At 39.1% G+C, this 22347-nt stretch overlaps 1 protein-coding gene across 1 annotated transcript in view; it reads right to left on the reverse strand.

Moving 5' to 3' along the window:
* The window catches only part of FGF12 (fibroblast growth factor 12), a 506805-nt gene extending 494594 nt beyond the window's left edge, over positions 1-12211 (reverse strand). Inside the window, exons 1-2 of the mRNA XM_070582533.1 lie at positions 11974-12211; positions 11671-11813 (exon numbers count right to left, since the gene is read on the reverse strand). Of these exons, the coding sequence (XP_070438634.1) occupies positions 11671-11683 (13 nt within the window). The 5' untranslated portion in view covers positions 11684-11813; positions 11974-12211. The remainder of the gene's footprint in view (positions 1-11670; positions 11814-11973) is intronic.
* Between the last annotated feature and the right edge of the window lie 10136 nt (positions 12212-22347).

Raw genomic sequence — 22347 nt, forward strand, 5'->3', positions numbered from 1 at the left:
AGATGAGGTTGTCCACACCAGTGGTTCTCAAAGTGTGATGCCTAGGCCAGCAGCGTCAGCATCTCCTGGGAAGTTGTTAGAAATGCAAACTCTTGGGCCCACCCCAGACCCACTGAATCAGAAACTATGAGAGTGAGACCCAGAAATCTATGTTTTAACAAGGCTACAAGTTATGATGATGCATATTTAAGTTTGAAAATCCCTGACCCCATACCACTGGGCAGAAAGTTGTTCTCACTATTCTGACATGTACAATGAAATGTTTCCTAGACCCAGCCAACAATGTCGCCATTCCTATCACAACAGTCAAGTTCTCTCTTCTGAGGAAACTGGACTTCATTTTAGGCCAGACAATGGGAACAAATTAGAAAAATTCAGATCAAAAGATCAGTGGATTAACCAATTGATGTCACTACTCTAATTTTTACAGTATGACTTAAACTAGTATGTCTTAAAGAAATATGGTTTTAAACCATATACCACAGCTGCATGGCATTCTGGTGGTTCCAACCAGAGAAAAATGAGTAAACTAGAGCTAGGCAGGATGAACGAGAAAACTAATGGGAGCAGCAAGGGTCAGAAGTCTAAAGAAAAGTATGAAGAAATGGAGCCAATTCTAGGCCAGTCACAGCTGGTGTCAAAGTAGCGAGGAGAGACAATGATAGGGGAAGGAAGAAATATGGTGTTAAGGGTAAGAAAGGCCGCAGCTTCCAGCACCAAGTAGGAATCTTGTTCTGCATCAGGAACATTCACATGTGGTGGCGTGAAGGATACCAAAAGCTGTATCTAGTTCGCTGCAAAGGGGCTAACGTGATAGTGGGGAGTTTAAGGCAAGAAGCCAGCCCCATACAGGAACAGATTAAGTAGTAAACCTAAGGATCAGATAATAACCACAACAGCAGCAGCTATTATTATTCAGTACTGATTTTGTGCTTGGTTCTTTATATATATTTTCTTTATTTGTCCCATTAATCTTCAAAGAGCCATTGTACAAAATGAGGAGGCAAAGACACACATATTTATCTTGCCCAAGTCACAGGGATTAACAAGTTGCCAGTTGTGTGTCAGACTTCAGGTCTTTTCATCTGTCTACCATACCACTGAGCTTCCCAGATAAGCAGGACAGCTATTCCAAGTGAGCTGGGAAAAGGCAGTTGCAACTCCAGAATTACTTAAGCCCCTGGGCTTGGAAGCCAACCTGAGGCACAGGAGAGCAGTGGGCTCTTTCTCATACTCACCTGATAGCAGGCAGGAACTCCTAATGATTCCCCAAGTCTGGATCTCATTGGCCCAGGGCTTGGGAGAGACTGAGCCTGCAGAAATCGGGTATCCTGAAGGCTAATAAAACGTGCACGTTTTATGTATATTTACACAGCTGGACTAGTTTTTCAATAATAAAGGTAGGTTAATTGACCAGACTAGAGCAAAGTTTGCCTTAGATATTCAGTAGGGGTTAAGCTCACAGACTCTGAAGCCAGTCTGCCACTTACTCGTTGTATGATCTGGACAGGTTTTTAATGTCTCTGGGCCTGAGTTTTCCTCTCTTTAAAACAGGGATAACAATAGTGCCTGCTCATTGGATTGTTACGAGGATTAAGTGAGTTAACACGAGAAACAGTGCTTGGTATATAGTAAAAGCTACATACCCGTTATTTCAAAAGACTCAGTCATCTCCTCAAATGTCCTTTCAATATCTCACATGAATAAAGCATTAAACCATGAAGTATGAAGAGATTTGTTTGAGTTCATTTTAAATAGATCTGTTTAAAAGTTTATAACTGAGCCCAATACCTAGTGTATGGATGCTTTATTTTAAAAACTTAAATACTGATGAAAGATTTGAAAAAGGAAAAGAATCCATTCATAATCCAATAATCACTACCCACATATTGCCACTTTGCGCATATTACCATCTACGGTAGGCTCAGGGACATCTAAACTATACATTATTGCAATCAGTACATATATTCACATCACTGTTTTTTTAAATAAGTATCATCAAATTACCGGTATTTCTAGTTATAACTCATGTTCATAAACATGTTAATGGATGTTAAATATTCCACCCCATCAGTGTATTTTATTCTTTGCATAATCAAGAAATTCAGCTTAATAACCACAAGACTCTTAGACTTTGGATAACTTTCATCTGGAAGCAAAAAACACTTCTATCTAAAATGATCAGTAGCCAATGAAACATCAGAAAAGATAGTTATTGGTTTTTAAATTGTTTGAAGACAATGAAGGACTAAGTGCAATTAATTTTTGAATAATATATTACTACTGATTGAGAACTAAAAGAAAATCCAATTTCCTTTCTATAATGTCAGTAAAACACTCAGCACTTGGGTTCCTTGGCATTATTCTATTTGTCTTTCCTTTTTGTAGGGGGAAGATGCTGGTTAGGGGTCAGAGAGAAGAGAAAATCATATCCACCAAATCAACTTCACAAATGAGTGACGTATAAATAAACTAATCTTATAGTAAAGAAGACACATGTAAGGGTGAAAAAAATTACAAAAACATAATGTACCATCTGCAAAAATGCCACCGAGTTGGCCGAAGATACAGGAGAGATCAAAGCATCAACCACAAATCCTTAAACAAGATGTGTAGTCCCTACAGAAACCTCACAAATGCTGTTCTTACAATCGCAGAGATGAAAATACTGCTGCTAATCCACCCTTGTTTCACAGATGAAGAAACAAGGAAAGAAACAGGAAGTGACCAGCTCAAACTCATAATAATGAGTTGGGGCAGGAATCAGGATTCAAATCTAAGTCCCCAGACTCCTCAGCTGGAGTCTTTTCCATGAGGCCGCTGCACCCACCCATCAGTTCAGACATAGCTGGGCCCATGTGTGGTCAGAGTCATGCAATCGACAAACTCCGGCCACGTAGCAATTTTCCCCAGTCTTGGTGCTTTCTCATTTGAAACCAAATTAATTGCTCAACCCAGTTATAGACTCAACAACTTCAGTCACACAACTCACAGCATTAGAAAGCTAGCTCAAACCTTTACTGGGTCGTTCAAAATTATTGTGGTAATTATGACCACCCTTTCTAGAGACATCAAGCCTAAAAAGGATCAAGTAGAGGAAGAATACAAACAAAGCTGAAAAAGCAGTTTCTTTGTAACAAGAAAGTAGAAATCGATAGGCAAATAGAGCCAAAAAAAAAAAAAAAAAAAACAAGACTTAGGATGTTGCGCTCCAGTGACAAGAAGGAAGAGTTTTCCCAAGATTCCTTCATTGAATAAAGGGACTAGAACCTGACCCCCGGTTTTCTAGCATCTAGTCTAATATTAGTTTTATTTCACCAGAACATGCATCACGTTTTCCATACGTCAGTGAATCACCCAGTATACAATCTCATAATCTCACCACTATGCATACCCTAGTTTGAAAAGCTCAGCCTTAGGAAATCTAACACATGATAGGTACTCAATAAATACTGCTTATTAAACAAATCAATGAATCATCTTGTTTTAAAATTGCTTCCATTGTCTCCCTCGCCCTAGTATTATCGAGGCTTTTGCTATATTTGCATTATCAATTTGCTTTTTATGCTGATGCCAATGCAAAGTCCACAGATAAAAAGTTCCCATGTCATCTCATTTTGAATTATTGGTAGGCTTGCAAATAAAGCTTGATTTACGTGGCAACCTTCCTCTTGACTCATAGCAGATATTTCTCCTTTAGATCTCAGAAGAGAGAAAGAAGTGAACAAAATTCAACTTTAAATCGTGCTGGAAATGTTAAAAATATTTTGAAGTGAAAGCAATGCCTTTGGAGAAAACTGCTTAGATAACCTAATTTTAAACTGTCCAGATTTTAACAATTAGAATTATCATGTAATAAATCTTGTGAAATTCTCTTACTTGTAGATCATCTAAACCCAGTTTAGTATGTGAATGAAACTAAGAGAAAAAACACCTCAACATTTTTTTAAAGTCAGAAATATATCTAGATTTTCGGTTTCCAAAAAGTTGAAATTTCCCAATTTGCCTTGTGTTGGGTTTGCTCAACCTGTTTGTATGCTATCAGTATTTGAGGATTTGAGAAAAACCCGACCGTTTCACATGCATGATAATTGTAGGAAGGAATGAGGGTAGGGAGAGATGGACATGTTACTGGCAGATTGGCACTGCCTGCTGGTTAAGGGAATCTTTGATGCGTTTAGTTATCTTCTGAATGGGTTCTGGAAGCTTCTGGGTTTCTTTTCTGCAGTCTAGTCCCCTTTGGCTGCTTCTCAGGTTAATGGCCAGTCCACAAACAGGAGAAAAACAAAAACCGAACCACAGAATAACAGCCTCCCTTTCCTTCTTTTACAGAGTTTAAAGCCCACTTTCAGTTAGTTATGCTCCCTGAATCACTGGTGGTGGAGTTTGTTTCAAGTAAAAAGCCAGGCAGAGGGGCCAGCCTGGTGACATAGTGGTTAAGTTTGCATGCTCTGCTTTGGTGGCCCAGGGTTCACAGGTTCGGATCTCAGGTACAAACTTACACGATGCTCATCAAGCCATGCTGTGGCGGTGTCCCACATACAAATTGGAGGAAGACTGCTACAGATATTAGCTCAATGACAATCTTCCTGAAGAAAAAAGAGGAAGATTGGCAACAGATGTTAGCTCAAGGGCCAATCTTCCTCACCAGAAAAAAAAAGCTAAGTAAAGTATATGCTTAAAAAAACAAGTAAAAAAGAAAAGGTCCATGAAGGAGCAACAGGTGTCCTTTGGGACTTCTGCCAAGGTACCATCAGCTGCATCACAGCAGCAAAATACCATGATTTCCTTGGGTGGGAGTCCCACATTCCCAAAGACAAGGAGATAGAGACTGCTTCAAAAAGTAACTGGAGAGAAGAGCAAATTAAAATTAGAATTATAGCCATAGATCTTGGAGAAAAAATCTACTGTGTTCTGCATGCAAGGATGTTAAGGAGGAGATGAGGATGAAGACATTGGAGGAAACAATGTGTCTTCTTAGCCTCAGACACTTGCCATCTATTTACATGTTTATTTTCTATCCCAAGCCTGTAGTACAGGAGTTGGGTCTCTCTTCCACGTGTACATTCTCTTAACACTAAAGAGGGTGATAACAAAAGTCACAGCCCAGGCAGTAAGGGTGCTATGAGTTTTCCTCATAAGGGACACAGGTACATGTTATCATTTCATATTAACCACCCTGTAGCTTATCTATTGATTCATAATTGAGAACGCACATCCTAATCACCTAAGGTGCTTCTTAAATAGCTGAGTCCCATGTACCACGAGGTGCCTGGTGATTCTGATGTGCACCCCGACTAAGAATCTTATTAGTGGCCAGATTTTACACAGTTTATGTTTTATACCCATCCAACGTGTAAAACTTGACCCAATGGATCTCCAGCCCCACACCCACAGATGTTATACAACTATCTCAAAACTAAGTCCAAGCAACACAGAGACAAATTCAGGTATTCAAGGAGTTACCATAAAAAATATGGAATAAGCACAGAATAAATTCCTTTTGGCAAATTAAAGCCTTTGCAGAAGTCAATGGAGATGACTTGTGGAATGTCTATGCAGCATGCTTGCTGCTGAAATTACAAAGATGGCAAAGGACTAATTTCTCCCCTCCGGGATCTCAAAGTCTAGTAAAAAGACAAACACAACTACTAATGATGAAAGACTATGATTCTTTGTTAGTGCCATGGAGTAGATTCTGACTCCCAACAACCTTGTGGACAGCAAAGCAGATCACTGCCCAGTCTTTTGGTGCCATCCTCTCACCTTCCAGCGCTATATCAGACAATGCTGCACTTCATTCATAGGATTTTCATGGCCAATTTTTTTAGAAGTGAGTGGCCAGGTCCTTCTTCCTAGTCTCTCTTAGTCTAGAAGCTCCACTGAAACCTGTCCACCATGGGTGACCCTGCTGGTATTTGAAATACCAGTGGCATAGCTTTCAGCATCACAGCAACATGCAGCCACCACAGTGTGACAACTGACAGACAGGTGGTGTGGTTCCCTGATGGGGAAACAAACCTGGGCTGCGGCGGTGAGAGCCCTGAATCTTAACCACTGGACCACCATTACGATTCTAAAGAACTCTAAATGCTTTTTTGGTATAAGTTTAATTTCATAATCATGATATTATGGTATGGGGCTTGGGGTGGGTACAATAATTCTTATTTTACAGAGAAACAAAAGATGAGTTGCCTATGTCACTTAGTCTTTCTGAGCCTGTTTCACTATCTATTAATTGAAGTTAAAATGCCTAATCTCAGGGTTTTAAGAAAAATTACATACATTAAAGCCCTTTGAAAAAATACAAAGTGTCTCATGAATGTTATTTACAACTGTTAATATGTGACAAATCAGAAAACCCAATATTAACAAATCCAATACACCATTATTGGTCACTTAGTAGACACAAAATACCATACCTACCAGGGTCAGTACTTCAGAAACTTAAAGACATAAAGGACAGGGATAAGGGAATGACGGGAGAAAACTAGCTGGCCACCTCCAGACTCTTTACTAAAGCTAGAAAGCCTCATAATAAGTCAGACAATAGGTTACTAGCTAGGTAGCTAGTCAGTCGGAACCGGTTTTAGAGTAGATACTTAGCTCAAGTTCAAATGTTCTCACGCACAAACATTTTGTTTAAAGAAATCAAAGGGGGAACAAAAGGCAGGCATCAGTGCTGTGGAATGTTAAGTGCCTCTATAGAGGTCATTAATCGCTGCAAGACTTTGTATTCTAGTCTCCTGGGTAACCTACCAGAACTCTGAAAGATGAATGCAGAAGAGATATACAATGTTAGAAATCAACATGTCGTAAGCCTGTTCTTGTCTCCCTAGACTGTAAGCCCCAGGAGGGCAAGCTAACACACCATTTATATCTCCATCCCCTGCATTTGACAACATGCCTGGAAAAATGTGGCAGCTCAGTAAATATTTTGAATTAAATGAAATGAACTCCCTCTAATATTTAAGAATCTTGAGATTCAGAGAGGGAATGTGATTTGTCCAAGGTTATACCATCAGGGCTGAGATAAGAACAGGGATTTCCTACGCCCAACACCTATTCTATTATGTCATATGTTTTACTGTATTATATTTCACTTATCCCTCCACAATGGCCTCAGAGTTTTAGTTGTTTGTGGATTTTTTTGCCACAAAGTAGCTTTTCTTAAAATTACTGTCCAGCTCGGCTAAACTAGTTACTACATAGACATTTCCTTTCTTTCCTGCGGGGCAAACCATCCTGGTTTCAGAGAACGACTCATCTATACTTTAAATATGTTGGTTCATGCCCCTGACTCAAGTCTAATGATTGGTGTGAAACTCAGAACGGAGTTGAATCTTCATTGGGAACACATCTGCCGCTCTCTATAGAGAAAGCAGGTCAGGTTATTGCCTTCTATGTTCTGGAATCAAACTGATGTTTCCGATAGCCAAGCTTCTTTCATCTCTCCTAGTTTACAACCTCCTGGATGTATGAACAGGGCATGATAAACTAATTAAGCCTATTCAATTCAGCATATATAATCTGAATTCCTACTATGTAAACCAAAATTTTTATCTGAGGCCGGCACCAGGGTAGCTGCAGGAATGTTAGAGGTGCAGATTATGCCCTCCAGAAGGTTAATCTATTAGTGGAGACAGGAGAGTGAGGTCTTTAAGATCAATAATTGCATCTTAGTTTTCTTTTACATTCTCAGAACTAAGCGCATTGGGACCATAGCAGGTACTCAATAAATACCTGCTTAAGTAAAGAACAGGAAAATTACAATGCGGATTGTAAAAAATGCAGTATGTGAGGGACAAACAGGTACTTAGGTTATATAAAGAATGTCAATAAAATATTAATTAGATGTGAGGAGGGTCAGAGAAGAATGTATGGAGCAAGGGGCATATCAAATGAATCTCAAAAGAGTTGAGCAGAGAGACATACGACAACGGGAAGAAGGTGATACTATATTCATTCTGTTAAGATGTGCCTGGATTTAAGCAGTCTAATATCACACTACCATGGGTTAATACCAGGACATTGTGAGTAGCTCAAAGGGAACCTACAGAATAAGCCTTTAAAGATAATCAGGAGTTGAAAGTAAATGGCTTGAGGAAGAGCAGCAAGGGTATTTAAAAGTGAGTCCATTTTCTGATCTAACCATGAGGCAAGCAATTCCTTTTGCATTTTCTTTCCATCTTTCCAAAAGCAACCAAAGACCTATACCGTGATCACATATCCAGGAGTTTCCACACTGATTAGTCAGATAATATCAAATCTTCTGTACTGAGGTTCCTGGAGTGGTGTCATTCTTAGATACAATCAGTTCCCTAAAATCTAGACCAGTGCTTCCTTAACTTTATTGAGCATACAAATGATCAGCACATTTTGTTGAAATTCAAATTTGATACAGTAAGTCAAGGGTAGGACCTGAGATTCTGCATTTCTAACAAGTTCCAAGGGTCCTGGGGTTTGTCCATGGACCACAGCTTGAGTAGCAAGTGCCTAGACCAGTGATTAATCCTGGCTATCCATTACCATCACTTGGGGAGCTTTTTAAAAATACCTACGCCCAGATCCCACTCCAGAACCAATTAAACTAGAATGTCTAGTGCGTAGCCTAAGCACTTCTATGCTTTAAAAGCTCTACAGGTGTTTCTAATATGCCAGCCTGAGGTTGAGAACCTAGCTAGACAGAGAAAAGATGTGATACAGGCAGGAGGGGGAAAAAAGAGCAGAGAGAGAGAGAGGAAACCTCTTTCCTCACTCTAAATCAATGCCTTTCAAATTTTAATGTGCATACAAACTATCTGGGGATTTTCCTAAAAATCAGATTATGATTCAACAAGCCTGGAGTAACGATCAAGATTCTGCAGTTCTAAAAAGGTAGTCTTCAAACCACATTTTGATAATCAAGAGTCTAAATGAGTGGTTCCAAAACATCACTGCACCTGAGATCTTTAAAAAATTCCTATGCCTCTCTGCCACCCCAACATCCTGATATAAAATTGCTAGGGGGTTTGACCAGGCATGAGGATGTTTAGAAAGCATGCCAGATGATTCTAACGTGCAGCAAAGTTTGTGAACCATTGAAAGACACAAATTCTGTCAAAGCTGTTCAGACTGTGCACCAACCCAAATCTTTGAAGCAATAATAACCACCTTGGTAAACAAAGATCACTGAAATTAGATCGTGAATTGATTGCTAGGTCAACTGATTTATTTTCCTCTCCTCTTTACCCTGGATAACAGGAAGTGATGCAAAGCAATAAGTAAGAAATAAAAAATGATCTTATTTGTAGATAACTGATGTTCAACTTGCTGGAGACTCTGCTAGAGGTAATAGGAAGGTTGTCAAATGCTGGCAACAAGATTTAAGATGAATCGGGCCATTAGATTTTTTTCTGGGATGGAGAACTCTTGAACCCTCAACTGAATCATGCAATAATACTCTCTAAGTATATCTTAAAAGAGTTTCCAGTAAAAAAAAATAATTATATGTACTTACATTTGAGAATGTCTTCCTAGAATTAGATTTGAATCTGTTGGGGAAAGAAGTTTGTACATGGCAGCACAAAGTATGAAAGATGCACCAATCAGAATAGGATACACTTGTATTCATACACTTTTTTCCCTTTTATAATAAAAATTTCAAGTGCGCTACCATTTTTAGCTGTGCCATTTGCATCAACTTAGAAAGAGAGGCCAATGTGTAAATAATTATGCATCCTTAATATGATCACTATCTGGCTAATTCAATTTTGTAAAGGAAATCCAAGAACTAACATGCATAAGGACCTTCATCATGTCTTTGGCCTAAGGTAATCGTGGTACCTCTGCAAAATGACCACAATATTGGCTTGGGGTAAATTCTTCATTGCCTTTGGGTCAGCACTGTGATTCACGCCTGTATCTCTGCTATCTGGATTAGCACAGAACTTCTGGCCTGATTCTTCTCAGATATATTTCTGAAATTCTCCTTTCTGAACTCCAAGCCTGGCAGAACAGCTAGAACGCTATGGTTCTCAATCTAAGATATAAACCACCTGGAACTTTGAGTGACATGTAGCATATTTTATAGGCAAAGAAGGGAAATAAAAAATTGTCGCTAAAAGATACATCCTCTTTTTATGATGGACCAGGAATTAGTGTATAAATTGGAGGCAAAAATGTTATCAAGAACTCGTGCCAAATAACCAAATAGCAGGTGTCATCTAAGTACAAAAAAACCTGCTTCATAGTAAAATGACACTCTGTCTGTTGTTAAGCTTATGTTCCAGAAATACTTAGTCAACTAGAATATTACAGACCTCCAGGAGTTAAGTCTGGCCTCTCATTTTAAAATGGATTCTACAATAGAGTTAATAAACATATACCTCAGTATATTTACAGACTTGGGTTCTCTCGTATATGTACATCATTGTTAGTCATGCCCATCAGTGAATCATAATTTGTCTAAATTGAAAATTGCCAGCTAGTCTGAATCCATGTCGATTCAGTTCTTTTCATATTGTAAATGCTTACCTAGGTTCAAATACTTAACTCTACTAATTAAATACTTAAAATACTTCATTGAACATATACCTGCTATCAGCAGACACTCCAGTTTTATTAATCAGCCCAGAAATAGGTAACCCACCACCACTCTCTGATCCTGAGCATATTACCACAATGACTGACATTCCTGGTTTAAAAATAAAACCTTGTTTCAAATATAGCTTCTCGAGTTCTGGGTAATGAATATAGTTTCATAAAAGTTGACATCATTTCTTCTGATTTCACCAGAATTAAATACATCCAATATTCCTCCTGGATATGTGACCACATCACTCAAGGCTCTTGCAATCTGGTGGGCGTTTTAGGCAGGAGGAGAAGAGGGAGGAAGAAGAGACCTGCATAGATGGAGTTAAACCCAAAGGATATCCAATCTTACAATTTTAATAGTCATTTTGTTTATATGTGTTAAATATGCCATCAGAAGTTGATTTTTACAGTTCATTTACCAGTTAGTATGTGTACATTATGCAGATTTGCTTATGAGGAGAATATTAATGTATACATGTCCAGAACTAGTAAATGCATCATGCTTGGGAGCCAAGCAGTACTCCAATCCACTGTTCTTCTTAGAGGTCAGTTCTAACGCACACTGTTTCAAATAGACCCAATTTCCCTGCTGATATATATTCAAAATGCAGTAGGATGTGGTCATACACACCCAGAAATACCATTTACATGGGGTGGGGGTGGAGAAATCAAACATTTTTTTTATAGCAATGCATTATCGCATATCAGATAGAAACACGCCTGTCAGCAATCCTAAAGCAAATGAAATATATTTATTTGAGCCCATCCATTTTACAAAAAAGAAACTGCTCTACCAACACATTTCTCCTCCCCCACCATCTAAAGGCTCTCCCCTTCACCCAAAAAGAAAAAAAAAAAAACTCATCACACTTCACTACGCAACTGATGGAGTATTAAACACTGTCTTCCAAGCTGTGGGAGTTAAAAAGAAGTCGCCTTCCTGCCACACTTCCCTGGTGCTGCAACGGACATAGCATCTTCTCCTATCGACCTAGTACGAGGCTCGCTCCCCAAGCACTGCAGTCCCCTCGCTGAGGACTGCCCCGGCCACACGCACATGCAGAGGGAAGTCCCCCGATGGGAACAGCCACATACCTTTGCTCTCCATTTCGGTCCCTTTCGAGTGCTGGGAAGTTCAATGGAAGTTAGCCGGAAGATGTGGGCCCGCTTCAGATTCCCAAATCTGGGAAGCCAATCTGATGATTTCGCCCGTACTTCCTTCCTTCCCCTCAGGCTTCCTGAAAGACGGGATTTCTTAAACCTTGAAGCTGCAATCTGCCACCAAAGGACACTTAGCAGCAGTAGCAGATTGCCTCTACAGGGGATAGGTTGCGACGCGCATCTGCTATTGAAAGACATGCACACAGTGCCCTCTCAGAATTTTTTTTTTTTTTTTACCTGAGTCTGGAAGGGGCAAGCAGGAGCTGTCCTCCGAGCGTGGTGCTGCAGGTGTAGTGACAGATCATCCCACTTTGCTCTCTGGATGTACAGCAGATTTGCATGGACTCTGGCACGCATGCGCAGGGCGTCCCTCCTCCCCTTTTCTCCGCCTCCCTCTCCCCCGCCCCCCTTCGCTTCTCAGCCCAATACAGTCCTCAGTTATCCCCGCTGTAGCGCTGTAGCATTCGGTCACAGGGAAGCGCTGCTAAAAATAAACGCTGGACCGGATTTTCCTTTGCAAACTAGAAAATGGATTGGATTGGGATTGTGCATCAGTCTCATACGACTTTCCGGGATGGATTACGGAAGGCTTAGAGGAGACTAGGGTCTCAGAACTGGGTCTGGTTTTATTCAGAAGACAGAAGGGAGGGAAGAGGAGGGGAGTAACAAAGCCTCTTTAATGCTCACAATGTGGGGTTCCCTTCCTCGCTGCCGCAGTAACTTTCCAGGTGTATGCTTCCGCCTCCTCCACCTATTTTCCCCACTGATTTTATATTCTCTTCGCATTCCCGTATTTGTTTTGTTGTGTTTTGGGGGGGAGGGGTGGGAGTAGCCCTGGGTCTACCAAAGATTAATATTCTCCCGCTTCTTTGCTACGCAGACTCAGAGTTTTCTTGCCTGCCTGAGATTCCTTTGGCCTCCCCCTCAAAACTGTTCCATGAACGGGCTCCAAGGCTTCTAAAGTTCTCCAAAGCCACTGAAGACCTTTTAAGGTGCTCATTTTAGCTTCTTTTCAATAATCTACCAAGAAGCAGAGTCCCCAAACGTGGGGAGGTCTCTTATTGATAATCCCGTACTTTAAAACTGTATACGTGATCATTTTTACAAGATTCACAGGAAGAGTGTTTTTCTTGTATAAGCCTCTAGGGAAGGTGGCAAAGCCAAACACCCCTTGAAGTACTTACTGCTTTCATATCGGAATATTTTAAAAGCCCACACTAGAACCCTTGGGCACTGTTGGTGGGAATGTAAATTGGTGCAGCCACTACGGAAACAGTATGGAGGTTCCTCAAAAAATTCAAAATAGAACTACCATATGATCCAGCAATTCCACCTTTGGATATTTATCCAAAGAAAACAAAAACACTAATTCAGAAAGATATATGAACCCTGTGTTCTTTGCAGCATTATTTACAATAGCTAAGATATGGAAGCCACCTAAGTGTCCATTAATAGATGAATTCATAAAGAAGATGTGGTATATATGTACAAGGGAATATTACTCAGCCATAAAAAAAGAATGAGACCTTGCCATTTGCAACAACATGGATGGACCTAGAGGGTATTATGGTAAATGAAATAAATCAGACAAAGACAAATACCATATGATTTCACTTATATATGAAATCTAAAAGACAAAACAAGTGAAGAAACAAAACAGAAACAGACTCATAGATACAGAGAACAAACTAGTGGTTGCCAGAGGGGAGGGATGGGAGGGGGGGGGGCATGGGTGAAATAGGTGAAGGGGATTAGGAGGTGCGAACTTCCAGTTATAAAGTAAATAAGTCACAGGGATGTAATCTACAGCATGGGGAATATAGTCAATAATATTTTAATAACTTTGTATGGTGACAGATGGTTAGTAGTCTTATCATGGTGATCATTTTGTAATGTGTATAAATGTTGAATCGCTATGTTGTATACCTGAGACTAACATAATATTGTCTGTCAACTATACTTTAATAAAAAAGAAAGAATGAAAAAAGAAAAAGAAAAACCCCCTGCACTATATTCATATCTGCATAATGTGTAATAGGAAAAAAAAGTGTATATATACTACCTTTTTTTCAATAGTCCAAATTCTCCCAAGAGAATATTCTTCTCTCCTTGAGATTAAACAGTCTTATTCTCAGGCATAAAAACAAATCTAGAAAACTCTATTATCTGGAATGGCTGAGGAGAGGGATGCTAAGATTAGTCACACATCGCAGGTTACACAAAGATCCCTCCACAGTAGACTTCTAATCCCAATTTTCAAAACATTGAAATACAATAACATGTTCTCCCACCAAGAAACCTGAGGCAGACTATAATTCAGTCTTCTTCTGGTGATTCAGAAGGCATCCTGAATAAGGGACTTTCCATGCCTTAGGGCCATGAGTACAAATGTTAATCATGATGGCTCAGCCAGATAGGGACAGGAATTAGTGGAGGACTCCCCTTGATCGACTACTGTGACTCAGCAAAGCCCATGCCCATTCAGCACCAGGAAATTGAAACACTCGAGTGTGGGGTTACAGAGGCCATGACCTAGGGTCTACTAACCTTTAGGATCTCCTATTGCATGTCCAAGTAAATATTTGGAAAAATCTCAAAACTCAAGATTTCTTTAAAATTTGATAGGGTTAGGATGCCTGCTAAGGGTAAGAGTAGAGTTGTTCCTTAAGAACAACAGCCTATTTCATTGGGATTAATAATTTCTGCTCCTAACCCTGCACCCATTACATGCTCTTTTCTCTCAAAAGTTTTAGAAAAGAAGATACCTTTAGAGTCCCTCTATATGCACCCTTAATAGTTATTATTTTACAAGTGGAGAGGCAGGGAGGGTACTTGACTTGGTAAGAGTCACATAGTGGAGCTGAACCAGACTCAGAAGGGTCCTGCCTCACAGACAGAGGCAATTCATCTACTTCAGGATAATTTCTTATATAACTGCCTTCCCATTATCTACAGTGAACAGGAACAAGGAGAACCTCCTAGTTCATGAATTTTCATTATTTTTATTTATAATTTTTAAAACCCTGATGCTTTATTAAATAATAAATCAGATTTAATGCAAAAATCTGTGGTCTGACACTCAAGACCTTTCTATCAGTATCTGGATCCAAACTACCTTTCAAGTCTTCTCTGAGCTTATCTCCTAGACAATACTTGCCATTGTCCTAAGCAAATCTCAAGATTTTCCTTCTCCAGATCTTTACTTACATAGTCATCCTTGGAATATCTTCGCCTTCTTACATGACCAACACAAATGTCTACATATCCAAATCTTGTATTTTCCTCAAGATTCAACAAAATTCCATTTCACTCCAACAGTCTTCCCTGATCCTTGCAATCTGAAAATATCCTCTATTAGAAACAGCAGTGTTGCTATATCTCTACCTCTTATATCACTTAGTATCTTTTATTTTGTATTAGAATTATTTACATGCATATCTCATTCCTGTTCCTCAACCATACTGAAAAAATGGGCTCCTGATTCATCTTTGTAGTCTATAGAGTGTCTTGAATATAGGAAACACTAACAAATATTTGATGAATTAATAATATTTAGGATACATGTTTTTGTATGACATTGTCTACACAATATGACATTGACTACAGGCACTAGATAACAAATAATGATGATGATAATAGCACTAGTAGTTAACACCACTAAGAGCTTACTATGTGCCTGGTACTATTACAAGAATTCTAAATGTTTTCACTAAGTTTGTCTTCATAAAACTCTATGAAATTAGTACTATTACTATCTGTATTTTAAAGATGAGCAACCAGAGGCACAGAGAGATTAAAACATGAATAAAACATGATGTCTGACCTACAGAAGCATAAAGCTTATTAAAGGTGATAGAAACATAAATAATTTTAAAAGATATGGTAAGGTACAAGATAGAGCTCATCACAGGTGGAGTGGGAGCACGGAAGAGTTGGGCAGTTAGTCAGCCTGAAGGTTTAGAATTAGATGCTGGAAGGCTTCAAGTTTCTCTCTCTTTTTTTTTTTTTTTAAAGATTTTATTTTTTCCTTTTTCTCCCCAAAGCCCCCCGGTACATAGTTGTATATTCTTCGTTATGGGTTCTTCTAGCTGTGGCATGTGGGAAGCTGCTTCAGCGTGGTTTGATGAGCAGTGCCATGTCCACGCCCAGGATTCGAACCAACAAAACACTGGGTCGCCTGCAGCGGAGCGCTTGAACTTAACCACTCGGCCACGGGGCCAGCCCCCGTCTCTCTTTTTTTAACAATAAAAGGGTCCCCCTTCACCCTGCCAAAGTGGGAGAGAATTTAAGGGCAGAATTGCTTCATGAAAGTGCTAATAAGAAGTCATTTGACCTAATTACGATGAACTCTCTTGATAATGAACTTGAAAAAGGGGAAACAGACCAGCAGCCTGGTAGTTTGCTATTTCAATATGCCAAGAATTAGATGGGACTAGATCCTTTGTATTTGAGGTGCTCCCTTTTACAACCAAAAACTATCCTAGTTTGGACAGTAAATTAAATAGCCGTATTACTTACACTACACAGCTGAATGAGAGTAGCACCACCAACAATGACACTCCAGCCTAATTCTGGTTCATCCATGTAAATGATTGGCTACATCGTATATTCAGATTCTCTAGCTTTGGTTCCTACTAGAATGTACAGAGACAATATAAATGATTGGGATTAATTGACAGCAATGTATTATATTATAATTAACAATTTAAAGAGCCTGGCTAATATGTCAAATCAATTACCAGCCCACATAGATTTGTTTTCCCATATACTCATTCTGTTCTTCCAGAAGTGCTGAATATAAACTGAGAGGAATTTGTGATCTTTTCTTCATGCCCACTGTTTTCTTACTATTTATCTTTTATAACTGGATGATCTATTATAAAAAGTAGCAATTGACTATTTAGAACTCTTTTTAGTGATGATACTGAGGCCAACTCACCACTACAAATCAGTATTCACTGTAAGATGGAACAGGTGTTCAGCTCACAGTCTCTACAGAGGGTGTCAATTCCAAACTGTCACCAGAATGTATGCTCCACAAAGACAAAGACCATGTCTATTTGTTCACTGTTGTATCTCCAGCATCTACAACAGTGTATGGAACTTAGGAGGTTTTATTTAATACCTGGTAAGTAAATGAATGAGTTTAACGAAATAAAGCTTTTCCCATGGCCACAAAGCCAGCTCACTTGGCAAATGAGAGGCATCAGTCAGCTATCCTGATGGCTCCTTATGATGTTAAACAGGATCATAAGTGATCTGTAAGAGGCAGCAAGATTATGATTCATGAGGCAGTTAACAAATGTGCTCAGTGTATACTCTTGGGCAAAGATAGTAATAATAATAGGTAATAATCAGATAATATAGAGATAATAATAATCATGCCTAGGCTCAAGTATCTCTCAGACAAACTCAGAGGTAGGCCATGTCTTCACAAAGAGTCTAGGAGACTGGAAGAAATTAGTTGCAGAAGAAGGCAAAATAAAGTAGATGACAAAAATGGCAAAGGACAAAAAGATGATGAGTCAATGTGGCAAAACCGTGTGAGAATGACAATGCTGTAGAGACTAGGTAATGTCCCTCAGAGAGCAAACATATCTTAATTACCTACTACGGGCGAGGTTTTCATTCTCATCTTTGGGTAAAGATAAAATAACAGTCTTCCTAAGAAGAAAATGGCAAGTGATGAAGTTTCAATGGAAATGATGCATATTGCAGGTATGCAGTGGAGGTAAGGAACAGTCTATGAAAGATGGAAAATGGCAGAAAAGGACGCAGGTCATCTAGGTGTATCTTGCCAAGGAATCACCTGTCCATACAGTTTAACACTGCTTTCTCTGGAGGATAGTAAAAGTCTAAAGAGACTTGCAGAGTGGTGAGGCAGAGTAATGATGCATGGGTAAGGCATCTGGAGGCCAACTGACAAACATTTTTGACATTTCTTGTTAAGGACTTTGTCCACTTGACAATATTAGAGATTTATCCACAAGCTATCAACTGACAGTTTCAAGGCCCATCTGTTGCACTGGCATAATGCCCACTAAAATGGGGTATGCCAACCTCATTAATGTTTAGGTCCCAAGTAGACACAAATTAAAAGAATCAGTCCAAACAGAATACTGGGAAATAACACTTTTCAACTGATTGCCCCTTTCTACTCTGGGAATAAGAAATAATGTGGCAAAATGACATGCAAAAATAACTTCTTGAATCTGGTTGGGATCATTATGAAGACCAACCCAATCACTGAGTTTTGGTGATAAGAGTAGACCAAATATACATCAAGTTTTAGTCTAAAAATGCACCATAAAAATGCTACCTTAAAGAATGCAGACATTTGCAATAAACCCATTTCCTCACCCTATACTCTAATCCCCCCAAATTTCAAATACATGGATGCTTGTTATTTTTTTCTGGTAAAAATAGCACATGAACAAGTCGTCCTAAAAAGTCAACAAATATAACCAACGTCTGTCATTAACTCATTGAATAAATATTTATTGAGAACCTACTATATGCCAGGTACTATTTTAGATGTCGAGGTGTACCAGCAGTCTGTGGACTCACAGTGTTCATATTGTAGTTTTACAGCTGGAAGAAGGAACTTCAGAAATTCTGTAGTCCAAGTATGTGTCATACAAAAGTGAAAAATGAGTTGAGGCCCAGGATGGGGAAAAAACAACGGCTCCCAAGTCAAGTGGCAAGTTACAAACAAGATTAGAAGTTAAGTCTGCCAATGCCCCATTTCATTCTAGCTTTCTCCGTAATGGTGTGCACATTTGTGTGCATTCTGTGGTTGGATGCCTTGTCCTATTTGTATTACACTGCAAACTATCATTTTAGAACTCTATTCATTTCACTTAGTAAACACAACCAGAAGTTCTTGCTGAAGGGCTAGAAAATGTTAACTATTGTAATGTGTTGCCAGCAATAAACCACCTCCATGATGTGTTGTACATGATGCCTGATCAATGCGGCACAAGTGGATCATTTGTGTGATGAATAATAAAAAGAATTTCTTTCATTACCAGTGTTCTTAACTTGGTGAAATTCTCTCTGGTTTATGCTTATATTCAAATCCCAATTCAATTAGCTGCTGTGGCTACCTAGGCAAAGTAGAATACAGAAATGAAGCAATTAGTGATGTTACTAATGCCAAAGAAAACCCGCTATTAAAAAGGGAGGAAAAAATTAATGAGTAATTTCAGCCAACTGAAATTAAATAACAGCAAAAGAATACAAGAGCATAATGGATCCCACAGGTGTATTAACCCAAGGGCATTATTAACAGAGACCTAGAGATTCATAACCAATTCTTGATAATACTGACACTCTACAATTTACTAGAAAGACAAATGGATTTCTATATTTTCTATCCTAAGAAAAGCATTTTCCAGAATTTTTTACATTGCCTCTTTTTCCCCTTTAATCATTTTACTTGACTGAAATGAGTCTACTGAACTAGCTGTTAAGGAAGTAAAGCCAGGGTTAGAGATGAAACCAAAGAAGGAAACCAAGGAAGTAAAGCCAGAGTTAGGGGTGAAACCAAGGCTGCTGCTCTCATGGAGGGTTCTCTTGTACACTGATTTCTAGGCCCTGAGGTTGTATGACCATGATGCTGCCAATGCTCTCAGGCCCTCTCTCAGTCACCTAAAGTCTGTCTCACTTTAAAATATCTATTGCTTTTCATCTGATTTTAAATTTATGTCTCTGTATTATGACTGGCAAACCTCTCATTCAGCCTACCCAATCTCTTCCAAATTCATTCAATCAACATTTTTCCTTCTCTCTGGAGAACTGCAAGCTATTAATAATTAATAGCTGTTATACGAAGGATATTGGGAAGCATTGAGATTTAATCCTGGTATCCTCCTCTGTAAAAGAAAGGATTTGAACAAAACAGTCTGTAAGGTCCCTTCTAGCCCTAACACTGGAAGTTTCTGTGTGTGGACAACAGCATCACTCCTCATTAGAGAGCATGCTAGCCCTTGGCTATCACACAGGATGTCACATTCCTTTTGGCATCATTGTCAGAGCTCAAAGGGCCAAGGGCTCTCTAGCCCAACTCCTTCAGTTTGTATGTGAGAAATCTGAGGCCCACAGAAGGAAAGACTTTTGGATCTGAGCTTGGAATTGCTAGAATCCAAAGTCAATCCTTTTACCCAATATTTTACTGTCTCTTTACCACCTGACTATTCCCCATGTTGATGAAGTACAAAAGTACTCAAGTACAGAACATAGAACAGGTTGAAGTGAAGACAGAGTAGTCCACTGGGCCCCGTTAATGCCATTCAACCACTGAACGAAGTTACAGATCCTGTCAAAACAACCTCCTTCTACTTGCCTCACAGCTCCTGTCTCCCCTATGTCTTTTCATTTGTTTCTTTCTCCTTCACCCCCAACGTCATGCTAACAACCCAAGTTGGCAGATGAATCCAGGCTATAGTAAATAAAGGAGGAAAACTCCATTTCATAGAGCTACAGGATTGGATGGAACATTTGGGCTCACTTTCTCTCAGCCTAGGAAACTTACTTATTCTTCAAAATCCAGTTAAAACTTCCCCTGAGAATCCTTCCCTGAATCTTCATAGTATTTTCAGTATTTTTAATTCATGTATATAATTTATTTATATGTCTACTCTCTATAAAGGTGTAATATTCCTATCACATAGCATTGTGCCCAGCACGTAGTAGGCATAGAGTAATTATATTCTGAATTCATTAATAAGTCAATCAGTAAATCAACTCAGCTGATTCATTCATTCATTATATCCCTGGAGCAAATAAAAGCCAGCTTTGAATAGCAGTGCTTGTTCTAAACTAGGTCTACGACTGAGTCCTTCAATGTAGCCCATCAACCTGCTTTATTCTTGCTCTTTTCTCTCTGAATCTCCAGGTCAGAGGTCGGAGAAACAAAGTTCTCCACTTAGTCATTGTTAGACTTGAGCTTTCTTCACTCTTTATTTCTTCTCCCTCTGATCTTGGGATTTCCCATCTCCCTAACTTCCCACCTTCTCTCCACTACCACCGACATACACACACACAAATACACACACACTCCTCATTAACAATCTCCCTCCTTGTCTCCATAGACGTCCATGAGCTGAACCAGTGTCCTGACTCAGTCCAGGGAAGAAGGAACAATTTGAAGAAAGTAATGCACAAGTGACAATATTTCATAGATTTTGATTTTCCAGTTTCAAGTCCTAAATATAACTGAATGTTACTGTTTGATCCTGTTACCCATTTCCCTTAGTTTTGTCCTAATTATTATTTCTCTTTTTAAGCAGGGAACTTAAAATACCTTGATTCTTGGTTTTCTCCCTGAATAGAAGGTTTTTCTTTCCCCCCATAAGTGAGATGTTAGCTCCAGTGGCTAAATATAGCAATCATCTATCAAAAATCCTCCCAGAATACAAAAAGCCACTCTACCTTTCTAATAATGGATGTGGTGTTTACTCGACTGCATGTAAGTATGTGTGAGAAGCATATTTAAAAGATGATGTATTCTTGCAAGATACATTACTATGCATTTGTCAACCCTGTTTCCACATTGATGAACATGCCAAATCATTTGCTATTATTACGTTCAGCATTATTTGCTCTGGATAATAGTGCCAAAAGACTAATGTATGTACAGAAAGCAGACATTTTTGGGCAGCACAGATGGAGATGGGAGAATGGCCAACAGATGGTGCCTTCTTACACTTGAGTTTTGTTTTTTAATTATTTTAAAGGGTGGAGATCATGCAACAGGTATCCCTCAGGCCCTGAATGGAGGACCATGGGAGTCTGAATGCAACAAAACTGAAAGGATATGAAAAAGGAACAAGAAATGGAATAGTTCATCCATCTTAATGATAAACTGAAAATCAGAATTCAGACGAGAAATCAACACTGAGAAAATCAAATAAGTTTGTGAAATTAACTTAAGCATCTTTCTTTGTGGATTATTTGTCCAATAAGATTAAAATGTCAACACTTTATCATGCTGGTAAAATTGCTAAGAGAAGAGAATGACTTGTTCTTGTGTAATATCAGAGAATTTATCAAAAGGACAGTGTGATAATGTAGGGAATCAAACTTCTTCCTTAAGCTGAAGGTAGCCCCTAACACCACATAAGGTACCTGACTAGCTTATATTTATATTCATTCATATTATGAATTCCATACATTGAATTTAACAGACATCTTAATTTTTGTCTATCATGCTGGGTGCTCTATATCCACTGTCTTATTAAGTACCGATAATAACACTGATCAGGAATTGAGGCTCCAAGAAGGTATATTATTTGCTCAAAATACACAGCAAGTGAACTACAGAGGTAGGAATCAACCAATCACCTCCAGAATTTTAAGTTTCTGCCTTGGCACAGGCCTCAGAGACATATACTAGGTAGGTAAGACATCTTCCACCACTGGTGTTTGGATAAACTAGTGTTATGGAAGCCCAAGAGTGGGAGTGCATTTCTTTACCAGTCAGAGAAGGAGCAGGAACCATGAAGGATGAAAGATTTAATTCTGTCCCAATAGCCTTGACCATTTCGGGTAGTTGCTACAACATTGGGGCAGAGGAATTTCCTGGATGGAAAGGCCTTCAGTGTAACTTAT

Source organism: Equus przewalskii, chromosome 18 (assembly GCF_037783145.1).
Source record: "Equus przewalskii isolate Varuska chromosome 18, EquPr2, whole genome shotgun sequence".
Classification (NCBI taxonomy): domain Eukaryota; kingdom Metazoa; phylum Chordata; class Mammalia; order Perissodactyla; family Equidae; genus Equus; species Equus przewalskii.